Source organism: Taeniopygia guttata, chromosome 13, assembly GCF_048771995.1.
Source record: "Taeniopygia guttata chromosome 13, bTaeGut7.mat, whole genome shotgun sequence".
In the NCBI taxonomy this organism is placed as follows: Eukaryota; Metazoa; Chordata; class Aves; order Passeriformes; family Estrildidae; genus Taeniopygia; species Taeniopygia guttata.
In genome coordinates, this window is record NC_133038.1 from 2,425,759 (window position 1) to 2,443,772 (window position 18,014).

General features: G+C 39.0%; 1 protein-coding gene across 4 annotated transcripts in view; it reads left to right on the forward strand.

The window, feature by feature from the left end:
- Nucleotides 1-16,542, forward strand: part of SMAD5 (SMAD family member 5) — a 30,191-nt gene extending 13,649 nt beyond the window's left edge. For all 4 annotated transcript variants that reach the window (XM_072935106.1, XM_072935105.1, XM_072935104.1 and 1 more), the window contains 6 exons: nt 4,207-4,735; nt 5,937-6,188; nt 7,341-7,460; nt 8,090-8,311; nt 10,575-10,831; nt 11,738-16,542. In XM_072935106.1, coding sequence (XP_072791207.1) covers nt 4,333-4,735; nt 5,937-6,188; nt 7,341-7,460; nt 8,090-8,311; nt 10,575-10,831; nt 11,738-11,881 — 1,398 coding nt within the window. In that variant the 5' untranslated portion in view covers nt 4,207-4,332 and the 3' untranslated portion in view covers nt 11,882-16,542. The remainder of the gene's footprint in view (nt 1-4,206; nt 4,736-5,936; nt 6,189-7,340; nt 7,461-8,089; nt 8,312-10,574; nt 10,832-11,737) is intronic.
- The last annotated feature ends 1,472 nt before the right edge of the window (nt 16,543-18,014 follow it).

Consider the following 18,014-nt stretch of genomic DNA (forward strand, 5'->3'; position numbering starts at 1 on the left):
GGTGGGAACTTAGTTTGGAATCAATGGGAGAACACATTACATACAAAATGCATCTCTTGAAAGTAGGTACACCATATGTAATGTTACATTTTCTGTTCTGCAGTGACTCTCGCTCAGGTCCTTTTAGCCAGAAGGAGATTCCTTGGTATGACATCAAATGAACCTACTGAACTTGCCAGTTTAATGGAGTAGGCTAAGAAAATTTCACAAGAACTGCTAAAGGGAAGTCAAGTTGCTCAGTGTTTGTGATGGCAAATGGAAGGTGGTAGAGTTCTCCCATCTGCATAAATGAAATACAAGTTCTGTTGTTGGCCAACTTTGTTTGTATCTGTCTGGCTGGATGTAGTATTAAGGGGGTTCAACAATGGACCTGTTCACCCAACTAGTTTCCTTCCATTTGCTGTAGTCATTAACAAGAACTTTTAGAGTATAAATAATACATGCCCCAAAGTCTAATTTTGATACAACGATTACTTCCTTTTATACTTGCCCTTTAAAACCCCCCTCATGCTACTCCATGTAATTCCTTACCCTCGCTCCTTAAAGAGTGTTTGTAACTTTTTTTTTTAATGTAATAGTGTGGTTTTCAGTTGATGTTCTCCTGTAGCTCAGCTGAAAAGTTATTTAATAAAAGAAGGTAACGCATAATAGATCTTCTGCCTCTTAAGGAAATTTAAGCAAGCTTTTTTCCCCATGGAAGCTGTTACCAGCTGTGTCTAGAGGTGCAGCAATAGGAGTAATTTGTGCACCAGTGAATGAAAATGTGACTCTTCAAGGCATTTGTTCCTGTATTCAGAGCTCAGTGATGCTCTGTGGTACTGCAATCACAGCTCATAACTTTGCTTTTAAGCTTCAGAAGAAATTGATTGTAAGTACAGATGATCTGGGGAAGCTGTTCCTGGCAGATGTCAGGATTACTTAGAAACCTTTCACAAATTAGATGCTGAAATTACAGCAAATGGAAGTAAATGTTCTAAATGTGGTTTATGCCACACGTTCAGAAATCTAAAAACCTTACATGAATTGCAGTTTCTACATGGAAATGTTTGGTTTCTACATAAATACTTGAACCTACGGCTTTGTGGCCTTAAATAGCTCATGAAGCCAGCTCATGATTCATGAACCTTTTTAATTCTGCCTTATTTTCTTAAGAAAGGCAAAAACTGTAAGCCTTTAGTGTTTTGCCATCCAAAATGAACTTCGGGCAGGTGTGCAATGGGGTAAATTCAGTATCATTTTTTACTTCTCAAATCCTATTGGTATTTTGTTGCATTTTCTTTCTTGCCCTTGATTTTCTTGAGCAGGTTCAAATACACTTCTACAGAAGAGTTTTGAAAGCCTCATAAGTGGCCAGAATGGAGTTACAGTGAATGGCATTAAGGGCTTCAATAGTCTCATTTTTCAGTCGTTAGAGCATGTATGTGGAAACTTTTTGAAGAAGTTGAAGCAATTGTGATCAAATCTGTTCTGATGCTTCTGAAATACTTGTTTTACCTGGCTTTGCTTTTGTTGATGGGCCCTCAAATGTAAAGTTTTTAGAGTTAATTATGTTACTAACTGCGAGCAGATTATTTCTAAAATAATAGTTTGTAGGACAGTAATTTATCACAATTCCCTTGCCACTTGCCCTACAAATACTAATTACTGAAAATATCTTAGTAGAACTGTTCCAACTTCCTTTCCTTTTAGTGAGCTTGTTTATTCCATGGGTGTACTTGTGGGTAAATGATGTTGGAATTATATAAAACAAATAAAATGTCTTTCCTAGTTGATCCATTATGTTCAAAATAATGAAAAACAAAATTTTGCACGATCATAGAACATAGAATTGTAGATCTTTAAATTTGGTTTCTTAATACAGATGGGGCTCCTGTAATGGGATAGATCAGGGGATGTTTGTTAAGATCTCCTTTGAGCTCAGCTTAACTAGAGGAATTTCCAGTGCATCTTCTGCCTTGATTATGCTTAAGATTCTTTGAAAGCATAGCTGAAAGCAAAAATAGTACATTTTAATTGTCTTCTGGTCTGAGATTCTAGGTGGGTTCATTTCCTTTTCCAGGGGTGTGAGCAGTTGCTGATCTTGCAGCTATTGAATGTATACAAGGCTTGAAAGTCAGTTAGTTGCAACTATAAACAGCTTTTACTTTTTAAAACAGTAAACTTTTATCCTCAGAAAAAGAAAAAATTCAGCCTGAGTTCCTGGCCAAGTTTATTTCCCTTTATGTATTTCCTGTTACTTTGAAGGGTGCAAAGATTCTCATGTGTAATAGTCTGAGGGAACTAAATTAGTCTGAAAGTGCAGACATGGTGGTATTTCTGAAGAAAACAGGTGATATGTAATTATTTTATTTTTTTCCTTTAGTTTTTTTCTCAATACCTTCTTCTAGGGAGTTACTGAAGTAGTGAGAGACTTCTATTCTCCTTTTTTTTTTTTCCTTTTTATTTTTTTATGAGAGCTCTAGGAAGAAAGACCTTCAAACAGTTTTTCTGTTTGTTTTGCGTTTCCGTTTTTTTTCCATATTACTGAAACAAAGTTGAATAATCAAAGAAGTACCAATGGGATTAAGCTACTGCATGAAATAAATGGATTTTTTTCCTGTAAAGGAACGCCAATTGTCCTTGGGTTTGTTCTCTGCTTTCCTCACCCTCTAACTCGATAACAGAAAATATATGGTGGTTACACTTGGGACATAAATGCCTTGCCTAGGGATGTTTGCTGTAGCTTTGGCTGCTAGTGCTTTAGTACACAGTTTTGTTATATAGAAGGATCTGTCCAAATGCCTAAGTGAGCCTTTGAATGTACCCAGACACTTAAAAAGCCTTATCAGATGACTTTTAGTTTATCAAAGATGGGAGGAAGAAAGATCTTCTTGATTAAAGGCAGCAGTCTAAGAGAACCAGCTCAGAGATATTTATTTAACATTTTGCTCCCCCTCACACCACCTTTTTCTCTTATGTGCAGATTTGGTGTCTCGGGCTGGGGTAGGTGTTCTAATTCACCCAGGTTTATCAAAAGTGGAGAGACAATGTTGTTTGGCAGTTTCTGTAGCAAGAGAGGAAGCATCTTTTGTTATTGACATCCTTTCTCTTAGCTCTGCTCTTGCTTTTTGCCAGCTGCTCATTGTCTATACTTGCTTATTTAGTATTCACAAGGGATTTTACAAGTTCTTATCAGTTCGTTGCCACAGCACATCATTTCCTCTTGTCATCGGTACTCCTTAAATTGCTGGGGGAGGATTTGCATTAGGGCTGGTGAGTGGTAAAACACCATTCATGAGCCAGTTGTTCCGCTCTTCTCCTTTCCGAGGCACTTTGTAGTAAAGGTCACATTTCTAATGCTTACTCCACCATGTCTTTTTCCCCCTTCTTTTTTCTGGAGAAGAGAAAACAATTTTTTTTCCTTGCCAAGGCTAAAAATATCTAGCTTTTCAAATACTCTTCTTAAAAGATATAAGGAAGTGCAGCGTAAAATTAGCTACAGCTAAAAAAAGGTTGACCACCTCTCTGGGTGGCTGAAGAAGGTTTGGTTTCTGCTTTTTATTGAGTTTTTCTTTTAATTGTGCTTTGTTTTCTTCATCTACAGTTAAGTCCTAATTTCTTTAATACTCTCAAAAATATGTGGTAACCAGTTAGAGCTCAAGAAAAAGCAGATGCTTTAGGATTTTTTTCCTTTTTGGAAATAAAGATCCATTTGAGAAGCTGAGTATTTCTGTGCCGTATTGGTCTTGGTACTGGTGGTTCCACCCTGCCTCTTCCCTGTTTCTTCACAGCAAGTTTAGTCTTCTAAAGCAGCACTGTGACAGGGATATATTATTAGTTTTAAAGCATGTTCCTCAAGCCTATCTTCTGAGAGAAAGTAATCAGTTTAAGGAGTGTTAATGGAACTGTGCTGTCCCTACTGACCATCATCCCTTTATGGTCCCTTTTCCCACTGATGAGTAGGGCAAGCTTTGGGGACTGATCACTTTTTTGGAGTGGGGTCATAGTACTTCTGGGATTTTGGTTTCAAACAAAATCAGGTACAATTCTAGGGCTGAAACAGGAAGTCTTTTCATATCGGCCTTTTTGTTTTACTGCAGCCTTTACTTGTCTGCTAATTCCTTGTTAAATTATCTTTTTGCTAGAACTAAATTGGAGGAATCGATAGTCATTTTTGTTGTGAAGTCTTCATCGCTGACATCTCTATGTTCATTTCTCATCCTCCAGGAAATAATACAGCTCATCAGTTGCAATAACTGCTTTGGATGTTCACTGACATTTATTTGGAAAAAGCCAAATAACTAAAAAACCCAACAGACAAAATCCTACGAATTTTTTGAAGACTTGTGTCAAATGACGTCAATGGCCAGTTTGTTCTCCTTTACTAGCCCAGCTGTAAAGCGTCTGTTGGGCTGGAAACAAGGAGATGAAGAGGAAAAATGGGCAGAAAAAGCTGTTGACGCTTTGGTAAAAAAGCTGAAAAAGAAAAAGGGTGCTATGGAAGAACTGGAGAAAGCCTTGAGCAGTCCAGGGCAGCCCAGCAAGTGCGTGACTATCCCCCGCTCTTTAGATGGACGGCTGCAGGTTTCTCACAGAAAAGGCCTTCCCCATGTGATCTACTGCCGTGTGTGGCGCTGGCCGGATCTGCAGAGCCATCACGAGCTGAAGCCCTTGGATATTTGTGAATTTCCTTTTGGATCCAAACAAAAGGAAGTCTGCATCAATCCATACCACTACAAGAGGGTGGAGAGCCCAGGTATGTTTGAAAGTTGTTGTCCTAAAAACTGAACTGAATCTTTGGTAACCACTTAACTATTCACTCCATCCTCCTCCTCCTCTCGTACTGTACAACCAATTGAAAGTGATGTATGAGGCAGTTTGGGAGAGGAATGTTCAAAGTGTACATTACTGGTGGGGTTTTCGGGAGGTGTGTGGTCCATTCAATACTAATAGTCTAAGCTGTTTTCTTTGGGATTAATCACCTTTTTCCCACAGACTTAAGCCTGCTGCCCTTAAAGTTAGTAGCAAAGTTCTCCTTTGTCATGAAATAGAAAGCAGTGATGCGTTCTTTCAGGTTCAGTTTCTTTGAGAAACTTGTTTCAAAATCTCAGTCCTTGCAAGGAGGTTGGTGGCTGCCTTTCAGGGGCTTGCTATTTAATCAATGTGTGACATGAGCTAAGGAGATGAAAAATAAAATTAATAAAATTCTAGGGTGGTAGAGTTCCCCACATGACTTCCAGTTAGGAGACAGCAGAGGTGAGTAGAACTAGGAGATGTGATCAGTTAGAGGAAGATGTGTGTCAGTTAAGGAGCTTGCTGTGAAAATGTGCTGTGGGAAAGGTGAGGAGGATTGGGATTGCAGTGGGAGAGATGAAGAATGTTGCTCTGGACAGTGTGGTGAGAAGTTTCTTCCCTTGCTCCCCAAAGTGGTTGTAACTCTACTGCATTGACTGTAGTGCTCAAGTGCACTGCTGCAGCACTGGAATTCCACACTCCAGCAGTCCTGAAGTTAAAATATATGGCAGTACAGATTTTGTTTCTCTTCAGTGGAAAGGATAATATGTAACTATATAGTTTGACTGCAGTAATAGAGACTGCGTTCCCATTTTCTCTGATTTGCTAATGTACACAGACATAAGTTTTGCCCTTCTGAATCAGTATTTCAGTATGTGCCACGTCGCCTGGTTTGGTTTATGTTTTTTAACTTTGGGTTGTGTGAAATATGTGTGTGTTTTTGTGATTCTAGCAAGAGTAAAGTTTGAATCTTCCATGAAGAAGGATGTTAAAAATGAAGGAGAGGATGGGGTAAAGGCATGCCAGATCCATCCCTGCTCCTCTTCCCACCCCAGCCACAGCTGAAATTACCACAATGAGCAGAATAGCACATTATTTGTATCTCTTACCTTATATCTCAGGTGTTAATCTAAATGTATCTGGGATTTGTTTATTTTTTGCAGTTCTACCTCCAGTGTTAGTGCCTAGACATAGTGAATTCAACCCCCAGCACAGTCTGCTAGTTCAGTTCAGGAACCTCAGCCACAACGAGCCCCACATGCCACACAATGCGACGTTTCCGGACTCCTTCCAGCAGCCCAACAGCACTCCATTCTCCATCTCGCCAAACAGCCCCTACCCCCCTTCTCCAGCCAGCAGCACTTACCCGAGCTCCCCAGCCAGCTCTGGGCCATCCAGTCCCTTTCAGCTTCCAGGTGAGTACAGCCTGAATGGCAGTTCCATAATAATCACTGAAATGTCAGGTGTTGTTGTGACCCACGACCTCAGGAATTTGTGATGTTTGCCATAAATGACTTTTTTTTTTGCATTTCATGGGAATTTCTGCCTAGTTTTGTCACTGGTCAGAGTTAATTGTTACTGTTTTATTTTTCCAACTGTTTTTTGTCATGGTTGTAATACCGGTGAGGTTTTTTGCACAGCTTCACTACAGAAAAACTAATCCATACTTTAGAAGAAGAAGTAGAAATTACAAGAAAGCAAATGCAGGATGCTGAACAGGAAGTTTATGGATGTCTTTTGCTGAATGAAAACACTTAAAATATGGTGTTTAACTGGAAAAAAGTAACATTTTTGTTGGGAACGGATTTGATTAAACTGATTCTGTTTAACTGAGTTGTAAAACACAGAAAAAACAATTGACAGGGACAAAGAAGTCTTATTCATTCTGATTATCGGTGTGGTTTATAAAGCCAGGAATTTAATAAAGTAAAGATTTTATTTTTCCACTAGCTCAGTGGCCTAATCTTTGCGTTCTGGTTGCTCAGTTCCCCAGAAGAGTCCCAGTCTGTGGGTACCTGTGTTGGCCAAGTACTGGGATCACTGGGGTGGATGCATTTATGGGGCACAGTGGGGTGTTACCACGCTGAGTGCTGTGCTGATGGAAGAAAACAGATCCACACTTCTGTTATGATCTCAGCCTGCAGGAGCAGCAAAACCCCCCAAACTCTTCTAGGCCTTTGTTATACTAAGCAAACAGTTATTTCATCTACTGCTTTGTTTTTGAACACTGAGAAGAGGGTAGGCAAGAAAGCTCGTGTTTGTGTGACAAAAAGGGGGAAGCAGAGTCATCAAGCCCAAATGCAGGAGTGCAGGTATTAAAGAAAGAAAAAAGTGTATCTCTTATTTTTTTTCAAATTTCCAATCTTGTTATTGGTTCCGTAGGTAAAATTTCAGCTACTGAAGGACTTTACTGTAAAAACAGCTGTCTGTGTTCAGATTTCTTTGAAAATGAGGCCAAATTTTGTAACATCTTGTTGTGGAATATTTTTCTGTGTTTACAACTGTAGACTGTATAAATAAATACTCTAAATTGTTGAAATTTATTCTTATTTTTTTCATGTTTGTAGCTGATACTCCACCTCCTGCATATATGCCCCCTGATGAACAAATGGGACAGGATAATTCACAGTCTATGGACACAAGCAATACTATGATCCCTCAGATCATGCCAAATATATCTACCAGAGGTAAGCTGTGTAGTCTGGTATAAAATTACATAGTTTGGTATCTTGCATCTCATGACCAAACTGAATGAATAGTTTCAGTTTGGGCCAGTAAATCTTGCTGGTAGGTGGAAGCAGTCCTAGGCAAACTGGGGCTGTAAGAGACATAATTGAGAAATAAAACTTACCGTGCTTATTTTTATTATATCTTTTCCTTTCAAAGCCTCAGGTGCATAATGTGGCTTCCCGTGAGTTGAACTTTTTTATTTCTTTTCTGCTGTCTTTGTCTGTTGCTGGAATAACATTTGCACAAAGGCTCTGACAGTTGAGTCCCAAAATACCAGTTATAACAGAATTTTTTAAAAGTGAGCAGAAAAGTTATGTTTTAGCTACTATAACATAGTCTTTTTTGTGTGTGTAAGGTTGTTTTTGTTTAATATCGGGCTTAAAATTATAAAAAACAGTAAAATCAACAGGCCAGCTAAAATGCACGAAGGTCAAAATCTTTAAGGTTATAATTGAGACACTTCTTGCCCATCATAATTGTTTATTCAAATTTTACTTAGCTGTTGGTGTTTTGGACGCTCTGCTTGACAGTTGTACCTTTAGTGTTTTAACTCTTATCTAAATTGTTCCTTCCATTTGCTTTTCAGATGTTCAGCCCGTTGCCTATGAAGAACCCAAACACTGGTGCTCCATTGTGTATTATGAGTTAAATAACCGTGTTGGGGAGGCTTTCCATGCATCTTCCACAAGTGTCTTAGTAGATGGGTTTACAGATCCCTCCAATAACAAGAACAGGTTCTGCTTAGGTTTGCTCTCCAACGTCAACCGCAACTCAACGATCGAGAACACTCGACGGCACATTGGCAAAGGTAAAACTGAGCTGTCTTATGAACCAAGTCCTTGGTTTTATTTCTCTATACTGCAGCAGTGATAATGCTCAGATCTGAGAATGCTAGAGGTAATCTGAGATACGATACATTATTACCTCTCCAGTATCAGAAAACAGCTTAGTTAGGCATGGTTTGATTCTAATTAGTCAGGAATTTCATGCAATTTTTTTGTCACTAATTAAAAAGACTAAATGTTACCCCTTCCTTACCAAAATACATTGCCATTGAGGCTTGCTTGTTAGGCTAAATGTAGTGGTCTGTGTTTCAGCTCCAAGAAACATTACAGGATATGCCATGATACTCCACGTTATATCTACTTCTTAAATTCTGCATACACCTTTGCAGTATGTCAGATTTTTTTGTTTGTTTTGTTGTTGTAAGGTATTACCTTCTGTCTACAGTATGTTTAAATATCTTGGTGAGTTGGCAGCAGGACTTTGAAGTGCTAATGCAAAACTGCAAGGGCTCATTTGTCTGAGTGAATCCATGGGGCGTGGATGTGTGTGGGAGGGATTCCAGGAGACAGCAGGTTTTGCAAGATCTTCTAGTTTTCCTGTACTGTTTTGGCTGATAGTACATAGAGATGCACAGTTTTCATCTTTGATGGAATGTTGCCTAGATTATCTTAAATTGTAGGACACTTTTACTGAATATATTGTTTTTGTGATTAACTCAGTCCTGAAAAGAGAACCCTGTTTCTCTTGCACATGTTTAGAAGCCTTTTTACCACCTAGCATTTGGTAAAGTTGGTCTTTTGATTGATGAAAATTCACCCTGTCCCATAACATTCTTTTAATTAGAAACTACTATAAATATGACAAAATTTTTTTGCAGATAATTTGGAGACCAGAAGTTCTATTTGTGTCTGTTGGACGCTTGGCTCTGCAATGCAGTTGTCCAAAAAAATTTATAAATAAAATAATATAAATGGAACAAGTGATTTGTGCGGCGTGGGTGGTTTGTCAGGCTTTTTTGTTTTGTCTCACCCCTTTTAGTGGTATTGGCAGAGAAATCTTGTGCATCTGCCTAAGGTCAAAAGTGTAACCAGGAGCCATCATCATATTGTAGAATAGTGATGAGCTTTAAAATATCTGCATCTCTAATACTAGTTATTGACTTAAACTTTGCTTTATGGTAACTGTTCTGACAACAATTAAGGTTGTTTGGAGATAAAATACTGTTTATTTATGGCTTTTGCTTGAAAGGTCTTGAGGTTCTGCCTCCTTAGAACCACCCAACCCTATGTGCTATGGTTTTTTACTGTAGCTGGCAAGTGGTGGCCACTGCCTTTTTAAATAAATAGGGTTGTGTTAGAAGATGCAGTCTTGCCCATCCCAGATTCTCTGACAGCTGCTTGTAGCTGTTGAAGCCAACATTTCCTCTGTAACCTCCATCCTACCTTAGTCCCAAGTGGGTCTAGCAATGTTGACAACAGTGGCTGCTGTCTGAAAGATTAACTGGCATCTGTTGACGTGCTGCAGCCTCCTGTGGCACATCACGGGATGGTCTGTAGTGGGTTCTCAGGGTATTGCAGGGGTGACTTAAATGGAGCTGGATCCCAACCTTGTAAACTGGGATAGGGGAGGGAAGGCAGGTAAAGCAGCAGGGAGCACCTGAGTTTGGGTGCTGAAGGCATGAGCAGCTTTTGTATATTAATTTTTTAGCCAGTAATAATGTTATATGTACTTCAAAACATGTGCATAGCTGAATTCAGACAGATGTGATAAATCTAGGGTCTTTGTTAATGTTAAGGTTTGTAAATCCTGATGGTAATTAAGTGGAGCAGCTAGTTGGACTTACTGTCCTTCAGCTTGATAAAATGTAAAATCAGAGCAGACTGTGGATATTCTTTCTCATTCATGCCATCACTGACCCTTCTCCCAGGACACACCTATTTCTGTTCTACTTGGCATAGGCAGAAGCTGTCAGGTATATAAAATTGGGGTTTTAGAATCCACATAAATTCTCTAGAAAAATTGCTTGAAATAACAGTTGAAATGTGGCAGTAATTTTTTCATTCTATTCTGTAATTGGTCAGAGAAGGACATCTAGTGGTTGGTGTATCATGAGCCTGATGTGTTGAAATTTGACAGTGTGTTAAGAGTGCAAGCAAAAGCTTTTCTGAAAACCCCCTCAGGCAGAAATTTTACCTTTTTCTTCCCAATAAAATAGAGTTTATGATAACTACCTCAAAGTCAGAGACAACAAAGTAATTTGAAATTTTCTTACCTTTGTTTTTAAGGTGTTCATCTCTACTATGTTGGTGGAGAAGTCTATGCCGAGTGTTTAAGTGATAGCAGCATATTTGTACAGAGCAGGAACTGCAACTACCACCATGGCTTTCATCCAACAACTGTATGCAAGATTCCCAGTGGATGCAGTCTGAAAATTTTTAACAATCAGGAGTTTGCTCAGCTTTTAGCTCAGTCTGTCAATCATGGATTTGAAGCAGTATATGAGCTCACCAAAATGTGCACCATTCGAATGAGTTTTGTAAAGGTAAATTATTCTGAGAGTATTCAAGTTTATTATGGGTTTGGGTATTTAGCAGTAATTCCATTAGCACTATAGCAAAGCTTTTCTGGCCTGATGTGGTTCTTTTCAATTATAAGTATATTTAAAGTGATTAACTGAGGGAGAAGGAAATCAATGCAAGAAAGGAAAAGCACAGTTTCTATATTGAATGTTGGCTGTGTATTCAGTTACTGTAGTATTCAGGACAGGAATTTATTCATTATGGTTCCTGTAATTTTGTTAAAAGAGATTTAAGTTCATGGTCTGAATTTCAAGGAGTAAAGGGAATAACAAGTCCACTAAAAGAATCTGAGTAGAAAGGAGCATAATTGTTGAAGAAAATTTTCAGCTTCTTCCAATTGGTTATTAGTAATCTCTGGTCATGGGAAAAAAAGACACGATTTAAGTTTCTGAAGTCAAGCTGTGCTGTTATTCTCACAGGAGCGTTTCCTGAGCATTATTTAATCAAGATGTTGTCAGTCTCAGGTTTAGTGTGGAATTCAAACTTGGGCTTTCCAGGTGTTTTGTTTGCATCTTGTCCAAGATGCATTGATTTTCTCAGTTATGACAAATACTGCTCAGCTGGAGTGTGGAGGGGAGGGAGCAGAAGGTTGAAAGAGAAGAGAGATGTGGCCGTGGCCAGGAGTCATCAAGGCAGCAGTGAGCTCCACAGGAAGCTGTAGCATGCAAGACTTGACTCAGGCTTCCAGGTGCAGCTTCCCTCCTGCTCCTTCCCAGCCCCGAGTTTGTTCCTTTAGATCAGTGTGACTAGATTGTGAATTACCTTCAGATAAGTGTCTTGAGATCATTATTTCCTGTTTCTTGTTAGTAGTTATTTTAAAAGACAAGCATGTCCTCAAATTGATCAGTACCGTTTTGTTCATTTTCTAGGGCTGGGGAGCTGAATATCACCGGCAGGATGTCACGAGCACCCCGTGCTGGATAGAAATTCATCTTCACGGGCCCCTCCAGTGGCTGGATAAAGTACTTACACAAATGGGTTCTCCTCTTAATCCCATCTCATCTGTTTCATAGTGCTGAAATTCCATCTTCAGCCGTATTTTTAGTGAACTTATTCTAATTCTAGAGAAACTTCCAGTGGATACTGTGAGCTATATGGGGAATGGATCTTATGATTTAACTTTTTTTTTTAGATCCCTTTGTGACCAATTCCATTGTGTATAGCTAATCAGTTTTACATTTCAAATTGTTTTTGTGATGCTTAAGTGACAGTTGAGCTCTAATGGAAAAAACAGTCTATTGAAAAATTCAGAACACTTTTCCCCTTCTTCCCCTTAAAACTTAAACAGACAAGTGTCTTAACTGGAAAACCTTTTTGTCCTGTAGGGACAAGAATTAATGAAGACTGACTTCAGAAAATAAATACATATCATAATTTGGGATTTTTTAATGTGTTTTAATGAAACTGTTTGAACATGTGCAGCTCCAGCTTGCAAGCTGTATTTTTAGTTTAGTGTTTTAACATCTTAAGGTTGACATCTGTCATAAGCAAAATTAGACTTTATTATGGCTAATTTGCCTCAGATTGAACAATGTGATTTTTTTTTTAATGTACACATGAAATATACTTTTTACAAATATTGGAGTGGTGTAAAAACACTTGTATTTTCTATTGGAAAATGCTGTCATAAACACATTGTATATTAATGCAGAATAGCAGTTCTTATCCTTTTCCCACTTTGGTTTTGTAATATTTCTTTTAACCACCTTTTAAAGTAGTAATTGATCCAGGGTTAAACATCCTGCACGGTTCTGGAGTAGTGATTCTTGTTTTGCTTTGATTTACACTCATGCCGTTTGGATTTGGTTGCCAAGGCTATTTCTTTTTAGGTACCTTTCTCTATTTTAACATAAACACTACTATTTGTAAATGGCAGTGCTTACTACTTTTTGGAAGGAATACATTTTTTGTTTTCTTTTTGGTGTTCTAGCTGTTTATTTTACCTGTCTGGAATTGATCTGTGTTAGGCCTTTTTAGTCTCTCAGTAGACATTATGCAGTATTAGTGATTACACTGTATTTAATTCACTTTCAAGTATGAGTTTTGAGAGTCTTTGAAGACTGTGAGTGGCTTAGCAAATGAGTAACTGAATGCAGAAGCTTTTACTTCCAGATCATGTATTTAATTCAGACCTGTTGGTAATGACCAAAAGTAATCACTTCTTTGTAGCCTGCCTGAAACAGTGCTCTTGATCCTGTCCCTGATGGCAGGGCTTTAATCAGAAAACTTGTAGCTGTGGTTGGCATTTTTATGGGATTGAAGGACTGTGTTAATATGACAATGCAATGTCTCTCTCACATCTAAAGAATCAAAGAATGTTAAGGGTTGGAAGGGATCGTAAAGATCTCCCAGTGCCAACCCCCCTTTCCATGGGCAGGGACACCTCCCACCAGACCAGGTTGCTCCAGCCCTTCTCCAACCTGGCCTTGAACACTACCAGGGTTGGGGCACCCACAGCCTCTTTGGGCAGCCTGTGCCAGTGCCTTATCAGCCTCACAGTAAAGAATTTCTTCTGTATGTCTAAGCTAAATTTGCCCTCTTTCAATTTGGACCTGTTACTCCTTGTCCTGTCGCTACAGTTCCAGATAAAGAGTCCCTCTCCAGCTTCCCTGTAGCCCCTTTAGATCCTGGAAGGTTCCCATGAGGTCTCCACTCAGCCTTCCTTCTCCAGGCTGAACAGCCCCAACTTTTTCAGCCTCTTTGCAGGGGAGGTGCTCCAGTCCTCATACCAGAACTGTGACTCGGACTTGCTCCAGCAGTTCCATCTCCTCCTTACGCTGGGGGCCTCAGAGCTGTGCTCAGCACTGCAGGTGGGCTCTCCCAAGAGCAGAGCAGAGGGGGCAGTGCCCTCCTCACCCTGCTGCCCACATTCCTTGGGATGCAGCCCAGGATTCTGTTGGTTTTCTGGGCTGGGAGTGCTCAGTGCCAGTTCATGGTGAGCTTCTCACCACCATCACCCCCACGTTGTTCTCTGCCGGGCTGCTCTCAGTCACTTCTCTGTCCAACCTGTGGGTATGTCTGGGATTGCTGGGGCCCAGCTGGGAGCTTGCACTTGGCTTGGTTGAACTTAATGATGTTTGCATTTGGCAAAGTAGAGAATTTAAACACTGCACTGAACACTAAAATCAGTTACATATATGCATATTTCTGTCCTTTATATCGTAAAGAAGAGGCTGAGAGAAACATCTTAAGAGAATTAGAAGTGAACTATGTACAAAATTTTGCATGCAGAAAGACCTTATTGTATTTTCTAAACTCACCTTGCTTTTTCTCTTTCCTGAACACCTCTTCAGAAAAGAGCAGTGTTTGGAGGAGAGGCTGAAAACTAATAGGCAAATACTTATTAAAATATGCATTGCAGTTAATTACTGCAATCCTGAGAAACTTATTTTTTAAACAAGTTCTTGTGTCTTCTGTTGAATGACAGTTTCTCCTCAAATGTGGAAATCGTGCATTGTATGGTACCTAAATAACAAATTATCTTAGAGGATTAAAAATTGTTTACGTGTCATTAAAATGTTTTTTATGAATTGCCTTAAAGGAATAAACTGTAACACTTCTGCAGAACCCTAATGTTCTCTTGTACAGGAATTTCTGTATTACTGTTTTGGTTTGTTTTGTGTTTTGTTTTTTTATAACAGTTTCTCAAGTATGTTTGAAAACAGATGCGTACATCTTCAGGAGAAGGGAAGTAACATTATTTGCCACTTAGCTTTGGTTTCTTCCCTTTCATTCTTTGGAGCTGCAACCCACAGACAGTTCTTTTGATTGAATAAGATGCCAAGTCAGTTGGCCATAGGATCCTGCTTCTATTTTCTTTTTGGGGCCTGACGTTTGTCAAGATGCTGAATATGTATATTTAACACTACAGAATATTATATTTCTTGACTAGCTTATATAATAAACCACATGGCACATTGAATTAAGGAAAGATTGCAGTTGTAGGTACAAGATTTTACTTTATCCAAAATGTTTTTTACCTGGCTTCATCTCTGTTCACTTGTATGCTTATATGTGGCCAACTGAATTACTCTAGAATGGATGCTGTAGTGGGTGTTGTCAGCCAGAGCTGGTGTTTAGTGCTGGTATTGTGGTTAGATTGGCTAACTGAACCATAATTTCTGCAATAATACCCAGTTAACCCACCTCTGATGCTGTCATTAAGTACTGAAGTGCTCTGGCATTTTTCTGTTGTGTACCTATTCTGGAACTGTACTAGCTGCAGTGCTGGGATATCCTTGTGACTGCTGGTTGTGGCAGGGCTGGCTTGCAGGAGCAAACCCAGTCAGATTTGTCTGCATTCTACTCCTCTGTTCTTTCCTGTAGGGCTTTTTGGGAACTTTCTGAGTAGCAGATTTTGTGTGTTACTGGTTCATGGTGTTGCTAATCCTGTTTTATTCATCTGTGCTGCTGATAAAAAAAATCAGATATGGGTGCATGGATAGATTGGATAGAAAGATGTTTGGTGCCACTAATGTGTAAAGTGTCACAGGAGCAGGGAGTGCTGCCCCTGGTACAGCACATTGTGCAGAAATCACCCCCTGGCCTAGAGAGAGGGATGGGGAGATTGACTCAGCCAGTGGTGTGGTAGTGGCAGATGGAGCCTTTCCAGTGTAGCCTAGCTTAGACTGAATGTTACTCCTCAGTATAAACTCTTGTAGTGTATTTTCTTCTTTCTGGGCATCTTTCTGCTTTGCACCAGCCCCAGCACTGAGTGACAGCTTTGGCAATACCAGCAGAGGGGCTGGAGCAGGCTTATCCTGGAGGCTTTCCTGGGAGTGCTTTTGTAGCCCCTCAGATAAGACAGCAGCTTGGCTGTTGTCCCTTAGACACCTGGGCCTTGCTGGCAGTCAGGCAGTGCCTTGTGTACACACTTATTAGCTGCATTAGGCATGAAGGGCTGACACTGGGTTATAGAATGTACAGGACCAAAATAAAACCTTCTAGCATGACTGACCAGTGAGAGACAAATCTGACAGCACAGCCCAGCAGGCAAAAGAATGATGAAGCAGCCCAGGTGTTATGATTCAGGATAGAATTGTTTAAAATGTTGGAATTCTTTTAGTTTTGCTGGAAGCAATGATTTTTTTCCCCCCACACAGTATTACAGTGTGAAAGTTGTCAATTCTTGGGCCTAAGATTAACTTGGATTCTTGCAGTATAACTCTAGAGGATATTAAAATGTGTCAGGCTTCCTCACTATTCTGAAATAGTAACTTTTTCAGGATATTGTTTCACTTGCTCAAAGTGTTGCTGGTGATGGTTTCTGGAAAGGCAAAGAAACAAACAACAATAAAAACCAAACCCCAACCATTTTCTAAATGTTTTCCTTCAAATGACAAACATGACTTTCTTCTGGAGTTGTGAAGTTTCTGTTGAGGAGGGTTTCCCATTCTGAATTCAAATCAATAGACCAAACCATCAGATTACAATATAATGTTGCTTTCTTGTGCTGCTCCATAAATCTGCTTCTGTGTTTGTTGCAAGCATAACCTTTATGCTTTTGTTTACATTGTAGAAAACACAGTTCTAGCAATGAGTTTTTTTCATTTAACTCTAAACATCTTTTTATTTTGTTAATTTTAAAATTACTAGGTTTTGCTATGTTATGTTTTTAAAGATATTTTTTTGCATACTGCTGCTCATATTTCAATAAAACAAAACAAAAACCCCACAGATTCTTCTGATTTCCTTCAAGTCTGTGTCTCAATTATTTGTTTACAAGGGTTAATTTATCACGTGTAACTTGCTGCTGATGCCTCTCCATGTCTATATTCCTCCTGTAATTTTAAAAATAATTTTCTCTAGCTTATGGTAATGTAAAAGCTGCTGTGCTGTCAGAAGCAAGAAACATAAATTATTTCATAACTTCATTTTAAAGAGTTCTTTTTTCCTGTAGAATGCAGTCGGCCAAAATGGTATCATTTTGATAGTACTTACATAACTATTTTTTGTGCTACCAACTGAAGTATTTCTGTAAGACCTCAGCAATCTGATGACTATTGGAGGTGTTGGGGTTTTTTTTCCCCACTGTGGCCAACTGTAACATTTTGAAACAACTCATCCTGCCTGAAAGTGTCAAGCTTTGAACTGCTGACCCACAGCCTTCCAGTAAATTGAAGGCTGCTCAGATATCTCTTGTAACTAAGTACTGCTGCAATAAAATGCACATTTAGAACTTTAGTGAACTGTATATTAGCTTGTTCTTAAAGATTGAGGGGAAGAAAACTTTTCCCTTGTTTACGAAGATGCTGCAGAAATAGAGGGTGAAAAGTGATGTGCATATATTAAATCTTTTTTGGGCAGAGTGATTACAAAACAACTGAATTCCAATTCCACAATGACAGATGATTTCTTTAGTATAAAACTGAAATGAAAATGTTGATACAACTTTATCTTGTCTGGGCTTCCTGCTTTGGGATTTAATTTTACCAGCAGACTGCTACCTGCAGTAATACTCTGAAATTCTGACATTTTCTCAATAATAAGAGCTTTTTTTCTCTGAATGAGAATCCAGTGACTCAGGTAAAAATGTATTTTTTTTAATTAAACTCTTGATACTATACTATTTTCATAGGTTTGCTTCCAAAACAATGATTGTCATGAAAATCCCCAGAACATTTACTGTAGTAGTCTTACACAGATTATACAGCCTAATTTTTGAGCAAGATGTCAGATGAAGTTTCAGTGGCTTCTTGGCTTTTTAGAAGCTTTATGTGGATTTTTATTAATATTTTTTTAAGTAAAAAGCAAGCAAACAAAATACCTTGATTATTAAAAGTTTTAAATGATGTTGAAATGAAGAGGTTTTTGGTTTTTTTGGTTGTTTTTTAACCTTACTGGTCTTTCTGGGGAATTTGGAGGTACAGTAACAACTCTGGGAGTACGTAACCAAGAAACCTCTAAAATTATTTATTCATGGGATTTTTACAGATGGAAAAAAAGTTTTGGGTGAAACAGCCCTCTTCCACCCCCTCTCCAGGCTACACTGTGTGGTAAATATCAGAGGCTGTGTCTGTTCACTGCTATGTGAAAAGCAAATACCTCACAGTCATTTCAACTAATTAAACATTGAGTGTCCCATACCCTGTGACAGGAGAGATCTTCCTTGTCCTGGGGTACAGAGCAGGTTTCTGCCAGCTCAGT